Consider the following 17,162-nt stretch of genomic DNA (forward strand, 5'->3'; position numbering starts at 1 on the left):
TTCCAATGAACGTGATGAAATAAGCCATGGAAGAGTGCAACCAGGACACCGAACTTGGAGGTCCACCTGCATAACAATAATAATCATAATATTTGGACAAAGTTAAAATAAATCGTCCCTTACCCTGCCATCCAGGTCCATAGGGGGCACTATTGATTTGGTCAGTGATAGTCTTGGTTGAGCCATCACAGCTGCCCAGTTTTGTGCACCAGTTCAGAAACTGCCAGCAGCTACATTGAAAGTGGACTATGAGTGAGCTGCTATGTAGGCAACATCACTTAATGTAAAATCTGAGAAATCAGCAGAGGCCACACAGTGTAAAAAACACCCCACTGTCTTTATTTAGTTAGTCATTTTACAGTAGTCACTCAAAAGTAGCTGCCTTGAGTTTCTTTTTGTCTCTTTTTCACATTGTTCTACTTTTCTTTCTCATTTTGATCAACACAATGGAAGAAACAATGAACAAATAAACAAGAGCAAAACAAATGGATAAAATGCCCCTTATCAAAGAAAGCAGGAATTTTGGCAAGAGGTGATGATGACAATGTTGATCCAGTGCGCGTCTCTGGTGCAATACAGTTTGGTAGAGACAAGACTGTACAATCTAGGGGTCAAATCTGAGTCAACTTGACTAGGCTGGGAGTGATAAAGATGACAGATTTGAGTCTGGAATAATTTCCTTATCGGACAACCGGATCAATTCCCATGAACCGCTACCCATTTATTTTCTCTCTGAAAGTGGTTGTCAGTTTAACTTTTGATATGCTTTCGCATGCTGGATTGTGCTCTGGTGAACATACTGGATGACGAGGAGTAGTATCAACCCCACATTACTGATGGAAGTAAACATTTTKGGAAAACTGACCCATTCAGTCTATGAAAAGTTAAATATTGATTTGGATGAGTGTGTATGGCACAAGGCAATTTTCCACCATATATTGGACATTTGCTTTGCTGTAAGCCTCAGCCCACCACAATTACAGTTGCTACGTGGTAAGCTCAGCTCTGTAAGCAGCATAGCTTAGTGGCAAATAACAATGAMTCATCTCTGATCTAAAGTAGGACTCAACCTGAGCTAACATTGAAACACGCTGGACTACCCAGCTAAATGGTAACTAGCATGGACAGCTAATTAGTTCTACTTTTGAATCAAGTTCTTTTTTTAAGGTTCATGATTTGGCTGTGTTTTAATTTGACCTGTTTTAATAGATACCCTTTCAGGGTAATAAAGCACACTATAGCTCAGTGTCCCCTCTTAAATTGTCTTCTGATCAATCAGTTAGTGCAATCTTGGTACCAATGCTTTGTACGCAAGTCAATAAATTCACACAGGAACACTGGAAGCGATTTAGAATACACAACTGGGTAAAGATGAAACCACTGTCCAAGCTGGGCATGTGACCTTTCAAACCAACCTTTTAGGGAAAGAGAGACACCTAGTCAATTGTACAACTGAATGCATTGGGACAACTACCATTTGTCTAGTGGCTCTATAGTTACTTGGCAGGTCTCTAGCCCTACATGTTATACCCAAAGGAAGCGGATTTGAGTTCTAATAATGGTATTGGGAATTGAAACGATGAGGATGGAATCACAAACAGAATAGTTGAAAGAATACGGAAACACATGATTTAGATGAGAATTACAGATCGAGGTTTAAGACCGTTCACCAACCCACCTAGAGTTGGTGGGGTTTAGTTCCAGATAGCACACAGCAACAAGATCCACTGGCACTGAAGCACAAATACAGATCAACATGGCTCAGGAAGTTGACAACCGCTATTGAAGGAGACAAGGGAAACACTTGACCCAACCTGGCATGGTTGAGTCCAGCATTGCACGACAAAGTGATGTCCAGTCCAATACTGAATGAACTGGCCCATTCAGTCCGATAGCTACTGTCTGAACTGGTCCAATGCAGTCCCATTCAGCTGAATGRCGTTTACTCATGTCAAATACTGCTCATGTTAATTCAATACAGCTCAACCAAATAAAATACAGCTTGGGCTCTGGTCTGAACAACCTCCCGTACATGCTGGTTTCAACCGATAACATCCATTATTAATAATGATAGGGTGAGCAGGAAAAGGAACAACTGACTGTTGACTATGGCCTCTGAACTGGATTGAGAGTTGATTGGTTAAAAAAGTTGAGCCTGAATAAAATACTGCACTGGATTTGTGATTAGAGTCCAAACCCAGCATGCACAGGGGTACCCTAATGGAGAAACTATTTGGGGAATTGCTACAACTGATTCAATCAAACCCTCATCCTACAAGACCTTTAAGGTAATGACACTGCGAGGCAGGTTGGATGGGCTGGGATGTTCCTGGCTTTGGAAGATAAGCAGCATGTGGACACTGAAATGAAAACCCAATTCTGGGGAAATCTTCAAAGTCCCTCACATCTGAGGCAGAAGTCCAACCAGGGTCAGCCTTCGTTTTAATCCCCCCTGCCACGTGGCGCAGCGAGCGCAGTGCAACGGACGGTCTCTTTTATCGACACAGTTTTCCCAAGTCATACTCAAAACGTGTCAGTCATTCACTGGAAGTTGGTGTGGTCGTGATCTAGACTGAACCCGTCTGCACATATACAAGATAATGTTACATCAGCCAGGCATTGTGAAGCAGTGAAGAAAGGGGCCTTGGCAAATTCCAGGTCTGGTATGAAACAGTACGGTAAGCATGGTTCATTGCAGTCGGACACAGCAAGGTCCAGCTCTCTGCATAATGTACGCACACAGCACAGACGGTGGGCAGCAGAGAGACAGAGTGTGATGGGAAGGGCTGTCCAGGGTACAGAGTAGGACAATCAGATTGACAGACCCCATAAGAACGGCACGTTGGGCAGGAAAAGAGAGGAAAATAAGGGGTTGTGGTCGGGGCTAGGAGTTATGGGCTCTAGTGGCTCCCTGGCCGTTGAACAGGATATGTAGGGCCTTGAATGTCCTTAACCCCCAGAAAGATTGAGGGCAGCAGAGAGCTTAGTGGTGAAGGCGACGTACACGGGTAATGTTTCCGTCTCTTGCGCCAACTGTCACATTAACACCGTTTACATCTCTCACACATACTTACAAAGACACACATACACACACACACTAACATGAGCCCAGCATTCGTCTGTACATTAAACGGCTTCCGATGGGGCGCAGCCTCTGGCATTGGGTACATTCTTCGTAGTCTGACGCCACGAAAGAGATTGAAATTGATTAGTTCGTCAGGAGCTTTTGATTATGGAGTGCAAATGATGCTAGTTCAAGACAGTGGCGCAGTGCAGTGCCTTTACACATGTCAGCTGGATAATGGTTGGTGTGAGGGTAGGAAAGCGGGAAGGGGCGGATTGGGTAATTTACAGTAAACTACATTTATATACACACACCCATTGTACAGATATTGAATATGTACATGCTAAAACATTTTCAATGATGTCCTTTCACAAACAAGTCGATCCAGAGAAATGTAGGCAAAGGTCTATGGTTCTCTCATTCTCTAATCCCACTTTTCTCTTTCATGGCTCCCACTCCATGTCCTTTTCCCTCAGTGGCTGGCTCACTGCCCACATCGCAGGGTCCCTCTCGTTCTCTTATCTCTGTAGTGTGGCGGGGGTTGATGTGGGCGGGAGGAGGGCTTCGCAGGCCCTTAGCTGTTCTTGAGCAGCACTCTATCATCAGGGCAAGGGAAGGAGAGGAGCTGACAGGCATCGGGGGTGAGCAAGGTGCAGGAGCGCAGGTCAGCGCTCTGCAGGGAGGCACAGCGGCGCAACAGGGGCAGGCACTGCTCAGTCACCTTCACACAGCCTGCGGACAGGAGGAAACAACAGGAGGTTAACAACCAACGGTCAACCTACATAACCACAAAGACTGCAACACTTCAATCAGTAAACGTGGTTTAAATATTTCAACCAGGAGCCAGGTTGATATCGTTGGGAAACAAGAGAACAAGTATCTCTGTATGTTGCTACTTGCTACTTTAGCATGATTAAACATCTCAGAGGGAAGAAGAGGTCAGTATCTGGAGCAGATCCCTCATCAGTAGTCTGATAACCTGCAATACTCAAGTACACGAACAAACAAAAAACAGGGTACCTACCTTGGTGTATTTGGGGCTAGTGAGTCTACCGTGTAGTCTTTACCTGCCAGGTTGAGGTGGGTGAGGCTATCTTTCAGTGGAGACATGGGGGAGGTCAGTGTGTGGATGGTCTGGTCCGTGATGTTGCCACACTGACTCAGGTCCAGCTTGGTCAAGTGGGGCAGGTAGCGCACCAACAGGCGGGACGTGACATCTGTCAAGTCCAGCCCGGCCAATCGCAGCTCCGTTACGTTCTGGAACCGCCCCCCTCTGCTCTCGCCATGAGCTTTTCGACCAAGAACAAAGCAAAACATGTTACAGGACTTTTAAGATTCACAGTCTGTGTGTTTATCATTGTAATGCTCTAGGACAGGTATTCCCAAATTGGGGTACGCCAAATAAAAATGTGATTCACATACAAAAAATGAGCTGTTATCAAGGGGCAAAGTATTGACACGTTTTTTTGAGAGACAAGCTTACATTTTTTACTAAACCATTTTCACTTGTCTGACCGCTTGCATGATGAGTTTCTCACACGACTGGCCTATCTGGGTGATGTTTTTCCCGCCTGAATGATCTGAATCTAAGATTACAGGGACTCTCCGCAACTCTATATTCAATGTGCTATGATGAAGAAGTTGGAGCTCTTCTCTGTCTGCATTAACAAGGACAACACACAGGTCTTTCCATCATTGTATGATTTTTTGTGTGCAAATTAACTCAAGCTTACGGAAAATGTCAAATGTGATATAGCGAAGCACTGGATTGAGTTGGGTGCGCAATTACTTTCCCCAAACGGATGACACAAACAACTGGATTCGTTATCCCTTTCTTGCCCTGCCTCCAGTCCACTTACCGATATCTGAACAAGAGAGCCTCACCGAAATTGCAGAGTATCCTGCCTTGGCAAATCGCGCTGTTAAGACACTGATGCCCTYTGCAACCATGTACCTATGCGAGAGTGGATTCTCGGCCCTCACTAGCATGAAAAACTAAATACAGGCAGACTGTGTGTGGAAAATGATTTAAGACAGACTCCAATACAACCCAACATTGCAGAGTTATGTGCATCCTTTCAAGCACACCCCTCTCATTAACCTGTGGTGAGTTATTCACAAATATGGTTTTATATGTAAGATGGTTAAATAAAGAGCAAAATTATTGGTTATTATTTGTGCCCTGGTCCTATAAGAGCTCTGTGTCACTTCCCAGGAGCTGGTTTGTGGCAAAAACTCACTCATTCTTATGTTTAATAAATGTATCGTATAATGTGTGTGGCAGGCTTACAATGATGGCAAAAAAACAACATTTGAGAGTGCGCTGACCCTGGTGCTGGAGGGGGTACGTAACTGGAGGTTGAATGTTTGAAAGCGTACGGGACTATAAAAAGTGTGGGAACTATTGCACTATGAAAAGGGAGTGGTTGTTCACTTGCAACAATATTCACTGGAAACAAGCATGACRGTACAGTGAAATTAAACAGTACATTTTATAGATTGGATAGACGATGTCACAAATGCCAATGAACACAGCATGGCATCTTCCCTTCCATAGTGTAGTGCAGGTTACTTCTTCTTCTATGAGGTTTAACAGCGGTTGGCATCCAATTTGTTGCATTACCGCCGCCACCTACTAGACTGGAGTACAACTCCCTTAAACTTTACTTGAAAAAGAAAAATGTACTAAATAAATACCCTACCATCTAACACTATACTCACTAATCTCAAAATTATACAAAATAAAATGAACCCCCCTACTCCACTAATTAAATGTATTTATTCCTACCTCATGACATCACCCTGAAAGGATGGGACATCACAACTTAACACATCCTGTAACTCTCCTGCTGTCAWGTCTCGCACACCCAAATACCTCTGCAGCTGCCACCACAACCTCAATTCTCTGAGACTTCAGATCCATCCCTGCAGTACAATTAATAACCATTGCTATAAATGCTAAAAATCCAATCTTACTGAAACTTTTTTCACTTTTTGGCCTATCCCTCTGTACTGGTATACCTCTACTACTCTCACCACTCCTCTCCCGTAACCCATCTTCCTCTACTTTCTTCACTGCCTCAGCATATGACAACTTCTGCTCTACTCTAACCCTAGAAACCTCAACCTGCCTCTCTCGCATGGGACATTTCTGATCCCCAGCTCCATGGGCACCCCTATAATTAACACATTCCACTACTTTCCCCAATACTACACATTCCTTTGTCTCATTCCCTTCTGCACATTTCTCACACCTTCGACCCTCCCTCATGCACACTGCTGCCACACGCCCATAAGCTTGACACCTGTAACATCTTAATGTAGTCGGCACATACACTCGTACAGAATAACTTATATACCCTAACTTCACTTTGTCAGGCAAAGACTCAACTTCAAAACTGAAAAAGAACAGACAATGACTCTGYTTCCCCAATCTGTCCACCTGGTCTGCGTCGCATCAAACGACGAGCATCACATACACTGGGAATCTTTGCCCTCAGCTGGTCAACGTTTACAGTTGAAGTCAGAAGTTTACATACACCTTAAACTGATTTTAAATGTATTTGGCTTTCACAATTCCTGACATTTAATCCTAGTAAAAATTTCCTGCCTTAGGTCAGTTAGGGTCACCACTTTATTGTAAGAATGTGAAGTGTCAGAATAATAGAGAGAATTATTTATTTCAGCTTTCATCACATTCTCATTSGGTCAGAAGTTTACATGCACTCAATTAGTATTTGGTAGCATTGCCTTTAAATTATTTAACTTGGGTCAAACGTTTTGGGTAGCCTTCCACAAGCTTCCCACAATAAATTGGGTGAATTTTGGCCCATTCCGCCTGACAGAGCTGGTGTAACTGAGTCAGGTTTGTAGGCCTCCTTGCTTGCACACGCCTTTTCAGTTCTGCCCACACATTTTCTATAGGACTGAGGTCAGGGCTTTGTGATGGCCACTCCAATACCTTGACTTTGTTGTGCAGAAGACGTTTTGCCACAACTTTGGAAGCATGCTTGGGGTCATTGTCCATTTGGAAGACCCATTTGCGACCAAGCTTTAACTTCCTGACTGATGTCTTGAGATGTTGCTTCAATATATCCACATAATTTTCCTCCCTCATGGTGCCATCTATTTTGTGAATGGCACCAGTCCCTCCTGCAGCAAAGCACCCCCACAACATGATGCTGCCACCCCATGCTTCACGGTTGGGATGGTGTTCTTCTGCTTGCAAGCATCCCCCTTTTTCCTCCAAACATGATGGTCATTATGGCCAAACAGTTCTATTTTTGTTTCATCAGACCAGATGACTTTTCTCCAAAAAGTACAATCTTTGTCCCCATGTGCAGTTGCAAACCGTAGTCTGGCTTTTTTATGGCGGTTTGGAGCAGTGGCTTCTTCCTTGCTGAGCGGCCTTTCAGCTTATGTCGATATAGGACTCGTTTACCTGTGGATATAGATACTTTTGTAGCCGTTTCCTCCAGCATCTTCACAAGGTCCTTTGCTGTTGTTCTGGGATTGATTTGCACTTTTCACACCAAAGTACATTCATCTCTAGGAGACAGAACGCGTCTCCTTCCTGAGCGGTATGACGGCTGCGTGGTCCCATGGTGTTTATACTTGCGTACTATTGTTTGTACAGATGAACGTGGTACCTTCAGGCATTTGCAAATTGCTCCCAAGGATGAACCAGACTTGTGGAGGTCTACAATTGTTTTTCTGAGGTCTTGGCTGATTTCTTTTGATTTTCCCATGATGTCAGGCAAAGAGGCACTGAGTTTGAAGGTAGGCCTTGAAATACATCCACAGGTACACCCCCAATTGACTCAAATTATGTCAATTAGCCTATCAGAAGCTTCTAAAGCCATGACATCCTTTTCTGGAGTTTTCCAAGCTGTTTAAAGGCACAGTCAACTTAGTGTTACAGTGAATTATAAGTGAAATAATCTGTCTGTAAACAATTGTTGGAAAAATTACTTGTGTCATGCACAAAGTAGATGTCCTAACCGACTTGCCAAAACTATAGTTTGTTTACAGTACATTTGTGGAGTGGTTGAAAAACTAGTTTTAATGACTCCAACCTAAGTGCATGTAAACTTCCGATTTCAACTGTATATCTACTGCTACCCCAGTTATCACTCCTTTCATGGGTGCCCTTTTCATGAGAACGAAACAATTCACTTTACTTGCCCCCATTCGTTTTACTTTGAGCGCATTCTTCCTCTGCCCAACAGAAACAAACAATTATCACTAGACCACTTTACCCTCACCGATTCCACATTACCCAACACTTTTTCCACCCACCATGAAACCACAAATGGATCAGCCAAAATTCAAGAGTCCCCTTTTTCCATAAACTTCACGCCTACTGTCAGACTCTTCTTTATCCTGATCCTTGATGCATACCTCAGTCTCCGATAACTTTACCGCACCTACCACCTCCGATACTTCACCCTCAGTCACTTCCATTTCTCCTCGTCTTCAGCTCCCTCTGCTTACACTTTCTACCATTCTTTGACAAAACATCTCCCTTTTTTCCACCATTTTTATCCGACTCAAGCTCACCCTCTTCTTCCCTCACTCTCTTAGACCTCTTCTCCCTCTCCTTTTCCCTCCATTCCTTCTCCGTTTTCCAAGTACACGTCTCCTTATGATAATACTGCCGCTCCATCCCCGACACCCATCTTGTACTTGCTTTCTCAAGGGACTCCATTTCTCCTTCCAGAGTTGTGCTCATGTCCCCAATAACGTGCCTATAACAACCAAGCTGGGCCTCCCGACCTTCCAATACAATTCACACCAGTCCGCTTCCTCGGGAAATCTCCCACTACTAATGCCCTTGTCTGTATTCACCGGTAAACAAGTAGTTTGAATGGAGAAACTGGTCAAACGAAATGAATTAAACAAAATCACAACAAACTGGATTTCAAATAATTATTCAGGAARCCAGGGCTGTGTTAACACAGACCAATTCTCTGCATTTGCAACTGTATTTCGTTTGCACCTATATAGCGTTCACCTCGTATTGCAGGTTATGGATGGCTAATCAATCATGTGAGTGACTCGTCACTAACCTGTCCGAGTGTCAGCAGGGGGCGCCAGTAGCTCCCTCAGGTGCGAGTCCTTCATGTCTTCTACCCGGCTGAGGTCGAGCAGACGCAGGCAGGGACAAGCAGCCTGACACAGGGCCGACACAGAGGACCAGGGACAGCCCGACACATTCAGCTCCAGTAGACCTGGGAGAGAAAGAGGCCAGGAGTTAGCGTAATCCCTGAGGCAGACTAGCAATAAAGCAATGAGGTGACAACAGCCCAACTACAACAGGACATGATCAGGCTATATTGATGGAAAAAAAGATGTGGTAGGGAGGCAGAGGTGTTGAATGAACACAAGATACCTTGTAGACGGTTGATAAGCCACATGAGCTGCTTCTTCGAGATGTTGGTATAGCCCAGGTTAAGGGAGACTGGTTGCCTGCGGATTATACCACTCAGCATAGGAGGGGTGATAGAGCGCTGCCGGCTGAGGTCAATCTGAGTCCACAATCTCTTATCACAGCACCTGAGAGAGCAAGACAGAAAATAAAAGACTGGGATGAGAACAAAAGAAAATCTGGTCTACTGTACGCCACAGAATTTGAGCCACTGCAGTCAATGAATATCCTTTCAGGGATGGTTTTCTATTGTTCTCAACATCAAAGATGCATTTCTCAGAGGTCCAAACAAGTTTGTGTTGAACCACCCCCTTCCAGCCCAACCGGATGCTGACCACATCTGAACCTTTTGTCTAGACTTACCACCGGCTCCATGTCCGACAGACCCTCATGCAGACGCACAGCTCCCTCTGGCTGAGGTGCTGGAAGACGTGGAGCCAGACGTCTCGGGGCATCACGTGGGAGGAGCCGCTGTCCAGGGGCAGGCAGTGGGGCTCGGGGCAGGCGGGCGGTGGCCGCACCAAGTGCCGCTCCATCTGAACAGGCCGGGGAGGCGAGGGCACAGCAGGGGGGCTGCGTTTCATCATCTGCGAACGTGGAGCCATCCGGGACGGCTGTGACCGGGGTGAGGCGGCGAGGGCTGACATGCCCCCTGAGGAGTTGCTGCCTGGGCTCAGCAGCCCCCCACCTCCCCCATTGGATGTGGTAGTGGCAGTAGAAGCGGAAGAGTTGCTACTGTTCCTTGACGTTGGTTGGGACCCTGTTTGCTTGTTGCTACGGATCTTGTTGCCCTTGTTGCCCTTGCCAGTTCCGTGTCGATGGTTGGCCACCGAGCCTCCGCTGCTGTTGTTGGCGTTCTCCTTCTCCTGAGTCTCCCGGTCCCTCACCCCCGCCCGTGTCCGTCCATTGCGCGTCTCAGAACCGTTGCTGCGCTTACCGGAGAATCCCTCGGAACCTGGCGAGGGGCCGTGGCCGGAGGAAGGTGGAGGCTGGGTGGAGGAGAGAGGGGAGGGTGGAGGCAATGGGGTAGACTTCCGACTCCTCTCCCCACTCTCCTCGTCATTCCCGTCCGTCGTGAGCCCCTTGCGGCCCCGTGGAGGTCCCTCCCCTCTACGCCGAGGCTTGTCTCCCACAACCTGCTCCTCCACCGCCTCCTCCTCCTCCTTAACACTTCCCTCTCCCTCAGAGTCCTCACTGGCACTGAAGCCCAGCTCCGCTAGCCGCCTGTCCCTCTCCCTGTCCCGTTCTCTGTTGCGCTCCCTTGCACTGTTGCTATAAGTGACGGGTACGGGGGAGGAGGGTTCAGAGCCGCGGCGGCCATCTGAACCGGAAGGCGAGTCAGAGTCGGACTCCGAGTCGGACTCAGAACTAGACGAGCTCGATGAGCTGGACTCGCGAACACGCTCAAGGAGCTGGCACATGCGCTTGAAGCGCTCCAATTTCTCACGGTGGTGCGAGCGCTGGTCCTGGCTGGCCGTAGAGGTGGGGGACTGCGTAGAGTTGGAACCTCCTCCGGAACCCTGGCCACCTCCGGTGGAGGAGTTGGGCCCATTGGACTCTGCAGTCTCTGACACGTTAGGCTTCTGTTTCTGTCATGGGAGGGATAACGTTAGTGAAGAGAGTGACAGAGGAGCATGAACCCTAACCTTTACCATTGAGAAATATAACTTGAACTCAACTAAGAGCTGGATTCAGTCCTTATCCCAGAAGATTCACGTTACACCTCGATTGAAATTCAAGGGCAATGTTTGCGCATTCGCAAAGACTGCATTCAACGGTAAACACTGCAGATGTCGGCTCAAATCGGGAATTACCTTTAAAAGAAAATTTACGGGGAACTTCAGCGATACAGATTGAATCCAGTTCGTAGTTACCATATGCTTTATGACAGAGCTTAACATTTTGTTCACATGAAATTACCTTTTTCAAGCGTTTTTCATGCGCCCCTTTCATCTGAGGTAAAAGGTCAGACAGAGACAAGAGTTGGCAAGCTGCATTCATACAATTGGTCACAACTAGTAGGCCTCTTAGCAACTATACACTGAGCATACAAAACATTAAGAACACCTGCACTTTCCATGACAGACTGACCAGATAAAAGCCATGATCCCTTTTTGATCCCTTGTTAAATCCACTTCAAAAATCAGTGTAGATGAAGGGGAGGAGACAGGTTAAATAAGTTTTTTTAAGCCTTTAGACAATTGAGACATGGATTGTGTATGTGTGCCAGTCAAATGGTGAATGGGCAAGACATTCACCAGCAAAGGAAGAGGTGTTATCTAGGGTGCGCTTTCACTAAGAGGAATAATGAAGATAATTTGTGTCAGAGACTGCCTCTGAACGGGGTATGGTACTAGGTGCCAGGCACACCGGTTTGGGTCAAGAACTGCAACGCTGCTGGGTTTGATACACAGCAGTGTTGATAAGCAGTTTCCCGTGTGTATCAAGAATGGTCCACCACCCAAAAGACATCCAGCCAACTTGACACAACTGTGGGAAGCATTGGGGTCAACATGGGCCAGCATCCCTGTGGAACGCTTTCTGCCCCTTTTAGAGTCCATGCCCGACGAATTTAGGCTGTTCTGAGGGCAAAAGGGGAGGGATGCAACACAGTATTAGGAAGGTGTTCCTAATGTTTGGTATACTCGGTGTGCATGCTAAATGTCTGCATACTGCAACACTTCACCAAGATCGTCCTACCTTCTTTTTGGGGCCGCTGTCCTGGGGAAGCTCCTTCTCCTTCTTCCTCTTGTGACCGTCCTGCCGCCCCCCATCATCTAAAGAGGGGGGTTTCTTTTTGGTGGGCGGAGGATCGTCGGTCAGCTTCCATCGGCCCACCTCCCCGTTGTCCATCCGCCTCTTCCCTGAGCCATCACCCACATCCTGATGTGTGGAGAAAGGGGAAGAGGATTGAAGAATATGTACAGTACATTCGGAATGTATTCAGACACCTTCCCTTTTTCCACTTTGTTACGTTAGTCTTATTCAAAATGTATTAAATAACCCCCGACCCCCAATCTGCACACAATACCCCATAATGACAAACCAAAAACAGGTTTAGACATTTTCCCCATTTTTTTTAACCGAAATACCTTATTTACATAAGTATTCAGACTCTTTCCTATAAGACTCGAAATTGAGCTCCGGTGCATCCTGTTTCCATTGATCACCCTTGATGTTTCTACAAATTCAATTAATTGGACATGGTTTGGAAAAGGCACACACCTGTCTATATAAAAAGTTCCCACAGTTGACAGTGCATGTCAGAGCAAAAACCAAGCCATGAGGTTTAAGGAATTGTCCGTAGAGCTTCAAGACAAGATTGTGTCAAGGCACAGATCTGGGGAATGGACCCCAAAAAATTATTCCGCATTGAAGGTCCCCAAGAACACACCATCATTCTTAAATGGAAGAAGTTTGAAACCACTAATACTCTTCCTAGAGCTGGCCTCCCGGCCAAACTGAGCAATCGGGGTAGAAGGGCCTTAGTCAGGGAGGTGACCAAGAACCCGATAGTGACTCTGACAGAGCTCCAGAGTTCCTCTGTGGAGATGGGAGAACCTTCCAGAAGGACAACCATCTCTACGGCACTCCACCAATCAGGCCTTTATCGTACAGTGGCCAGACAGAAGCTACTCCTCAGTAAAAGGAATTAACATGACAGCCCCTTGGAGTTTGCCAAAAGGCACCTAAAGGACTCTCAGACCATGAGAAACAAGATTCCCTGGTCTGATGAAACCAATATTGAACTCTTTGGCCTGAATGCCAAGCGTCACGTCTGGAGGAAACCTGGCACCATCCCTACGGTGAAGCATGGTGGCAGCATCATGCTGTGGGATGTTTTTCAGAAGCAGGGACTGGGAGACTAGTCAGTATCGAGGGAAAGATGAACAGAGCAAAGTACAAAGAGCAAAGAGAGATCCTTGATGAAGAGTGCTCAGGACCTCAGACTGGGGGCGAAGGTTCACCTTCCAACAGGATAACGACCCTCAGCGCACAGCCAAGACAACGCAGGAGTGGCTTCAGGACAAGTCTTTGAATGTACTTGAGTGGCCCAGCCAGAGCCCGGACTTGAAACCGATCTAACAGCTCCCTATTCAACTGACAGAGCTTGAGAGGATCTGCAGAGAAGAATGGGAGAAACTCCCCAAATACAGGTGCCAAGCTTGTAACATCATACCCAAGAAGACAAGGCTGTAATCGCTGCCAAATGTGTTTTAACAAAGTACTGAGGAAAAGGTCTGAATACTTAGGTAAATGCGATATTTCCGTTTATTTTATTCAAAGATTTCTAAAAACCTGTTTTTGCTTTGTCATTACGGGATAATGTGTGTAGACTGAGGGGGAAAAAACTATTTAATCCATTTTAGAATGAGGCTGTGACATAACGAAATGTGGAAAAAGTCAAGGTGTCTGAATACTTTCCGAATGCACTGTATATGTAATAGCCTACTACAGTATATGAAATGGGGATCGGGTCAATGAAACAAAATTAAATTCCAATTTAAAGAGCTTATTTACACAAATAAATTCTCTATAAAGGACTAACGTGTTCCATTCCAAATCAATCCTCCTACCTTATCAACCATTATTGATTAATCCATACATCATTGTTGTCCTTTGTCACCCTCTCTTGTTTAGTTTTATCAGCAGAGCCTGACAGACCAGTGTTCCCAGTCACAGTTCTCACCTTACTGGTCTTGCCTTCCTTGTGGCATTTTGGACACTCCCAACAATTCGGGATTTCATCGTTTATGATGCCTTCTGCTTTACCCATCTGTAGGTTGGAGAAAATAAAACAATGAAATCACAATAATCATTCAATCAATAAATGTATGTAACCAATACTAGATAGAGCAGACATTTGACTTAAGACCGTATGAATGGAAGAGAGACACACACACGTCTCCAGCTATGACAGCCGGCCATACACAGAGGGTCTGGCCCCACCTTGAGGCAGCTGGGGTGGATTATCTCGTTGCAGATGGTACACTCCATCAGAGAGAGGCTAAACTTCTCTTCTTCTGTGTCCACCGTGTCCTCCTTCCCCGCCTCCCCACACGAGAAGCACACCGCTGTGTGGGGCAACACAGGCTGCAAGGAAGAAAATAATAACATAACACGTTATATAACCATGTTACACAATATCATATTTATTCAATATAAATCAAATATTGTATGAGCGTAACCAATATAAATGTGTATATGTACATAAATCAAATATTGTATGTGGGTCCATTCAGGATAGAGGGATCAGAGGTGGAGCTGTAACCATGTCTTCATTCACTACGGATGGTACATTTATTATGCATTTAAATTGAAACTCAGGAATAAATAAAACAAAATTGGACACCTGCTGCTCTTAGGAGGACCTAGTTAATTGAGAGTGTGTGGATGAAAGCAAATGCATTAATATAGAGATATTTGCCGGCCACTTAAAGGAGGTAAAGGGAGGAGTGCTTTTTCAGAAGCACGGGGACAGAGCACTGTATTTATTATGTTAATTTTCTTTGACACATTACCCCAGTTGTCCAGCTCAACATTTTCATGAACCTGCCAACAGTGGAATTTTGACTATCAAAAAAATAAAAACTGTACCGAGTTGAAAATGACTCACTTATCAAGCCAAACAAGTTTGAGGCCAACAGAATCTAGCCAAGATCCATTGACCAACGATTAGAAATGAGATTGAAGACCTAATCTGCACAGATTCTGTGGATTAGTATCTCTGTATACAACCTAATTTCCTTCCTTCGCCACAAGATCAGTCTCCCAGCTATCCGTCGAGAAAACATAACTGATCAAAGCAAATTGCAAATTGCTGCCCGCCCCCCCAAAAAAATAACACCCAAGTAACAATGTGCTCAGTTACCAAGGAAACACATCACATTTCCCACGTCTAAGCAACCAGCCGTCTATGCCATTTGAGGCATTCGCAAACCAAATCGATAAAAATCACACCCTAAATCATTAAAGGTGTTTGAACAAGCTTATCCACTTTCATGCAGGGGATGACTACTCTATTTTGTTGACATTTGCTCTCTGAAACAGCTTTGCTAAACCAGAGGCCGATTTGCAGAATGTAAGCAGCAAAAAACAGTTGACATGTTGTATGTCATACAGTGCCTTCAGAAAGTATTCATTCCCCTTGACTTATTGCACATTTTGATGTTACAGCCTGAATTCAAAATTGATGAGTGATCTCTCTCACCCAACTACACACAATAATGAAAAAGTGAAAGCATGTAAAAAAAAAAAAAAAAAAGCTAATTTATTGAACATTTTATACAGAAATATAATTTACATAAGTATTCACACCCGAGTCAATAGAAGCACAATTGGCGGCAATTACAACTGTGAGTCGTCTTGGGTATGTCTGTATCAGCTTTGCACATCTGGATTTGGGGATTCTCTCACAATTCTTCCTTGCAGATTTTCTGAAGCTCACTGTCACTTTCCAACCTTGTTGAGGATGGCTCATTGTCAGGCTCAAAAAGCCTCAAACTTTCCCGGATATGCTTTGGTGTGTGTGTTCCCAAACAAGGACCATTTGCGCTCTGAGGCAGCTGATGTTGGTGGGATTTGGAGGATGATGGAGGCAATAGGGGAAAGAGCCTCAGATCCAYAAAGTCCCTTCCACTAGGTGGCTGATGAGATATGTTTGCATCTCCATCCCAAAGACCTTGCTTGGAAGTGTGCTTCGCCAGACTGCCAAGAACCTTGCCCTCATCCAGGCCAAGGTGGCAAGACACCATAGGCCTTGTTGATCTCTGTAACAGACAGGAAGCTCTTGCCAGCATACTTGGGGTCCAACTTGTACGCTGCGGCGTGTATGAGCTTAAGGCAGAAGTCTTCACGCTTTTTGATGCATTTCAGAACTGCAGTTTCCTYTGCTTGGAGCAACAGTGAAGTGGGCAGGACAGTACAGATTTCTCCTCTTACATCTGCAAGCAGAATCTGAACATCAGACAGGGTGGCATTGTCTCCCTCAACGCGTGCAATGGCTACTGCTACTGGTTTCAGGAGTTTCAGGCTGCTTACCCCTCTCTCCCAAAATACATCATCCAGGAGGATCCTCTTGATGGGGTTGTCCATAATCGGCAGACTGTGATATGGCCATTTCTTGGGAGACTCCTTCCCCTCCAGGAGACTGTCAAACATGACAACACCACCCCTACGGGTGTTGCGGGGGCAGCTTCAATGTGGTGCTCTTATTCTTCTCACTTTGCTTGGTGAGGTAGATTGCTGCTATAACTTGAGGACCTTGATCACATACCTAACCATTTCCTTGGCTCTTTTGTAGAATGTATCCATTGTTTTCAGTGCCATGATGTCCTTGTGGGGAAKATTTAATGCATGAGCAGCACAGCCAATGGGTGTGGTGTGAGGGTAGGACCCCTCACTTTAGACCAAGCAGCCTTCATGTTCACAGCATTGTCTGTCACCAGTGCAAATACCTTCTGTGGACGAAGGTCATTGATGACGGCCTTCAGCTCWTCTGCAATGTAGAGACCGGTGTGTCTGTTGTCCCTTGTGTCTGTGCTCTTGTAGAATACTGGTTGAGRGGTAGAGATGATGTAGTTTATTATTCCTTGCCCACGAACATTCGACCACCCATCAGAGATGATTGCAATACAGTCTGCTTGACCTCCACTTGATCTCTGTATCTCA

The 17,162-nt window shown here is 45.5% G+C and overlaps 1 protein-coding gene across 2 annotated transcripts in view; it reads right to left on the bottom strand.

Moving 5' to 3' along the window:
- Nucleotides 1-318: 318 nt before the first annotated feature.
- Nucleotides 319-17,162, bottom strand: part of LOC111980686 (F-box/LRR-repeat protein 19) — a 38,165-nt gene continuing 21,321 nt past the window's right edge. For both annotated transcript variants that reach the window (XM_070449175.1, XM_024011560.2), the window contains exons 3-11: nucleotides 14,442-14,585; nucleotides 14,182-14,268; nucleotides 12,192-12,374; nucleotides 11,412-11,444; nucleotides 9,855-11,080; nucleotides 9,456-9,619; nucleotides 9,133-9,294; nucleotides 4,132-4,353; nucleotides 319-3,796 (exon numbers count right to left, since the gene is read on the bottom strand). In XM_070449175.1, the coding sequence (XP_070305276.1) occupies nucleotides 3,639-3,796; nucleotides 4,132-4,353; nucleotides 9,133-9,294; nucleotides 9,456-9,619; nucleotides 9,855-11,080; nucleotides 11,412-11,444; nucleotides 12,192-12,374; nucleotides 14,182-14,268; nucleotides 14,442-14,585 (2,379 nt within the window). In that variant the 3' untranslated portion in view covers nucleotides 319-3,638. The remainder of the gene's footprint in view (nucleotides 3,797-4,131; nucleotides 4,354-9,132; nucleotides 9,295-9,455; nucleotides 9,620-9,854; nucleotides 11,081-11,411; nucleotides 11,445-12,191; nucleotides 12,375-14,181; nucleotides 14,269-14,441; nucleotides 14,586-17,162) is intronic.

Source organism: Salvelinus sp. IW2-2015, linkage group LG20 (assembly GCF_002910315.2).
Source record: "Salvelinus sp. IW2-2015 linkage group LG20, ASM291031v2, whole genome shotgun sequence".
Taxonomy (NCBI): Eukaryota; Metazoa; Chordata; class Actinopteri; order Salmoniformes; family Salmonidae; genus Salvelinus; species Salvelinus sp. IW2-2015.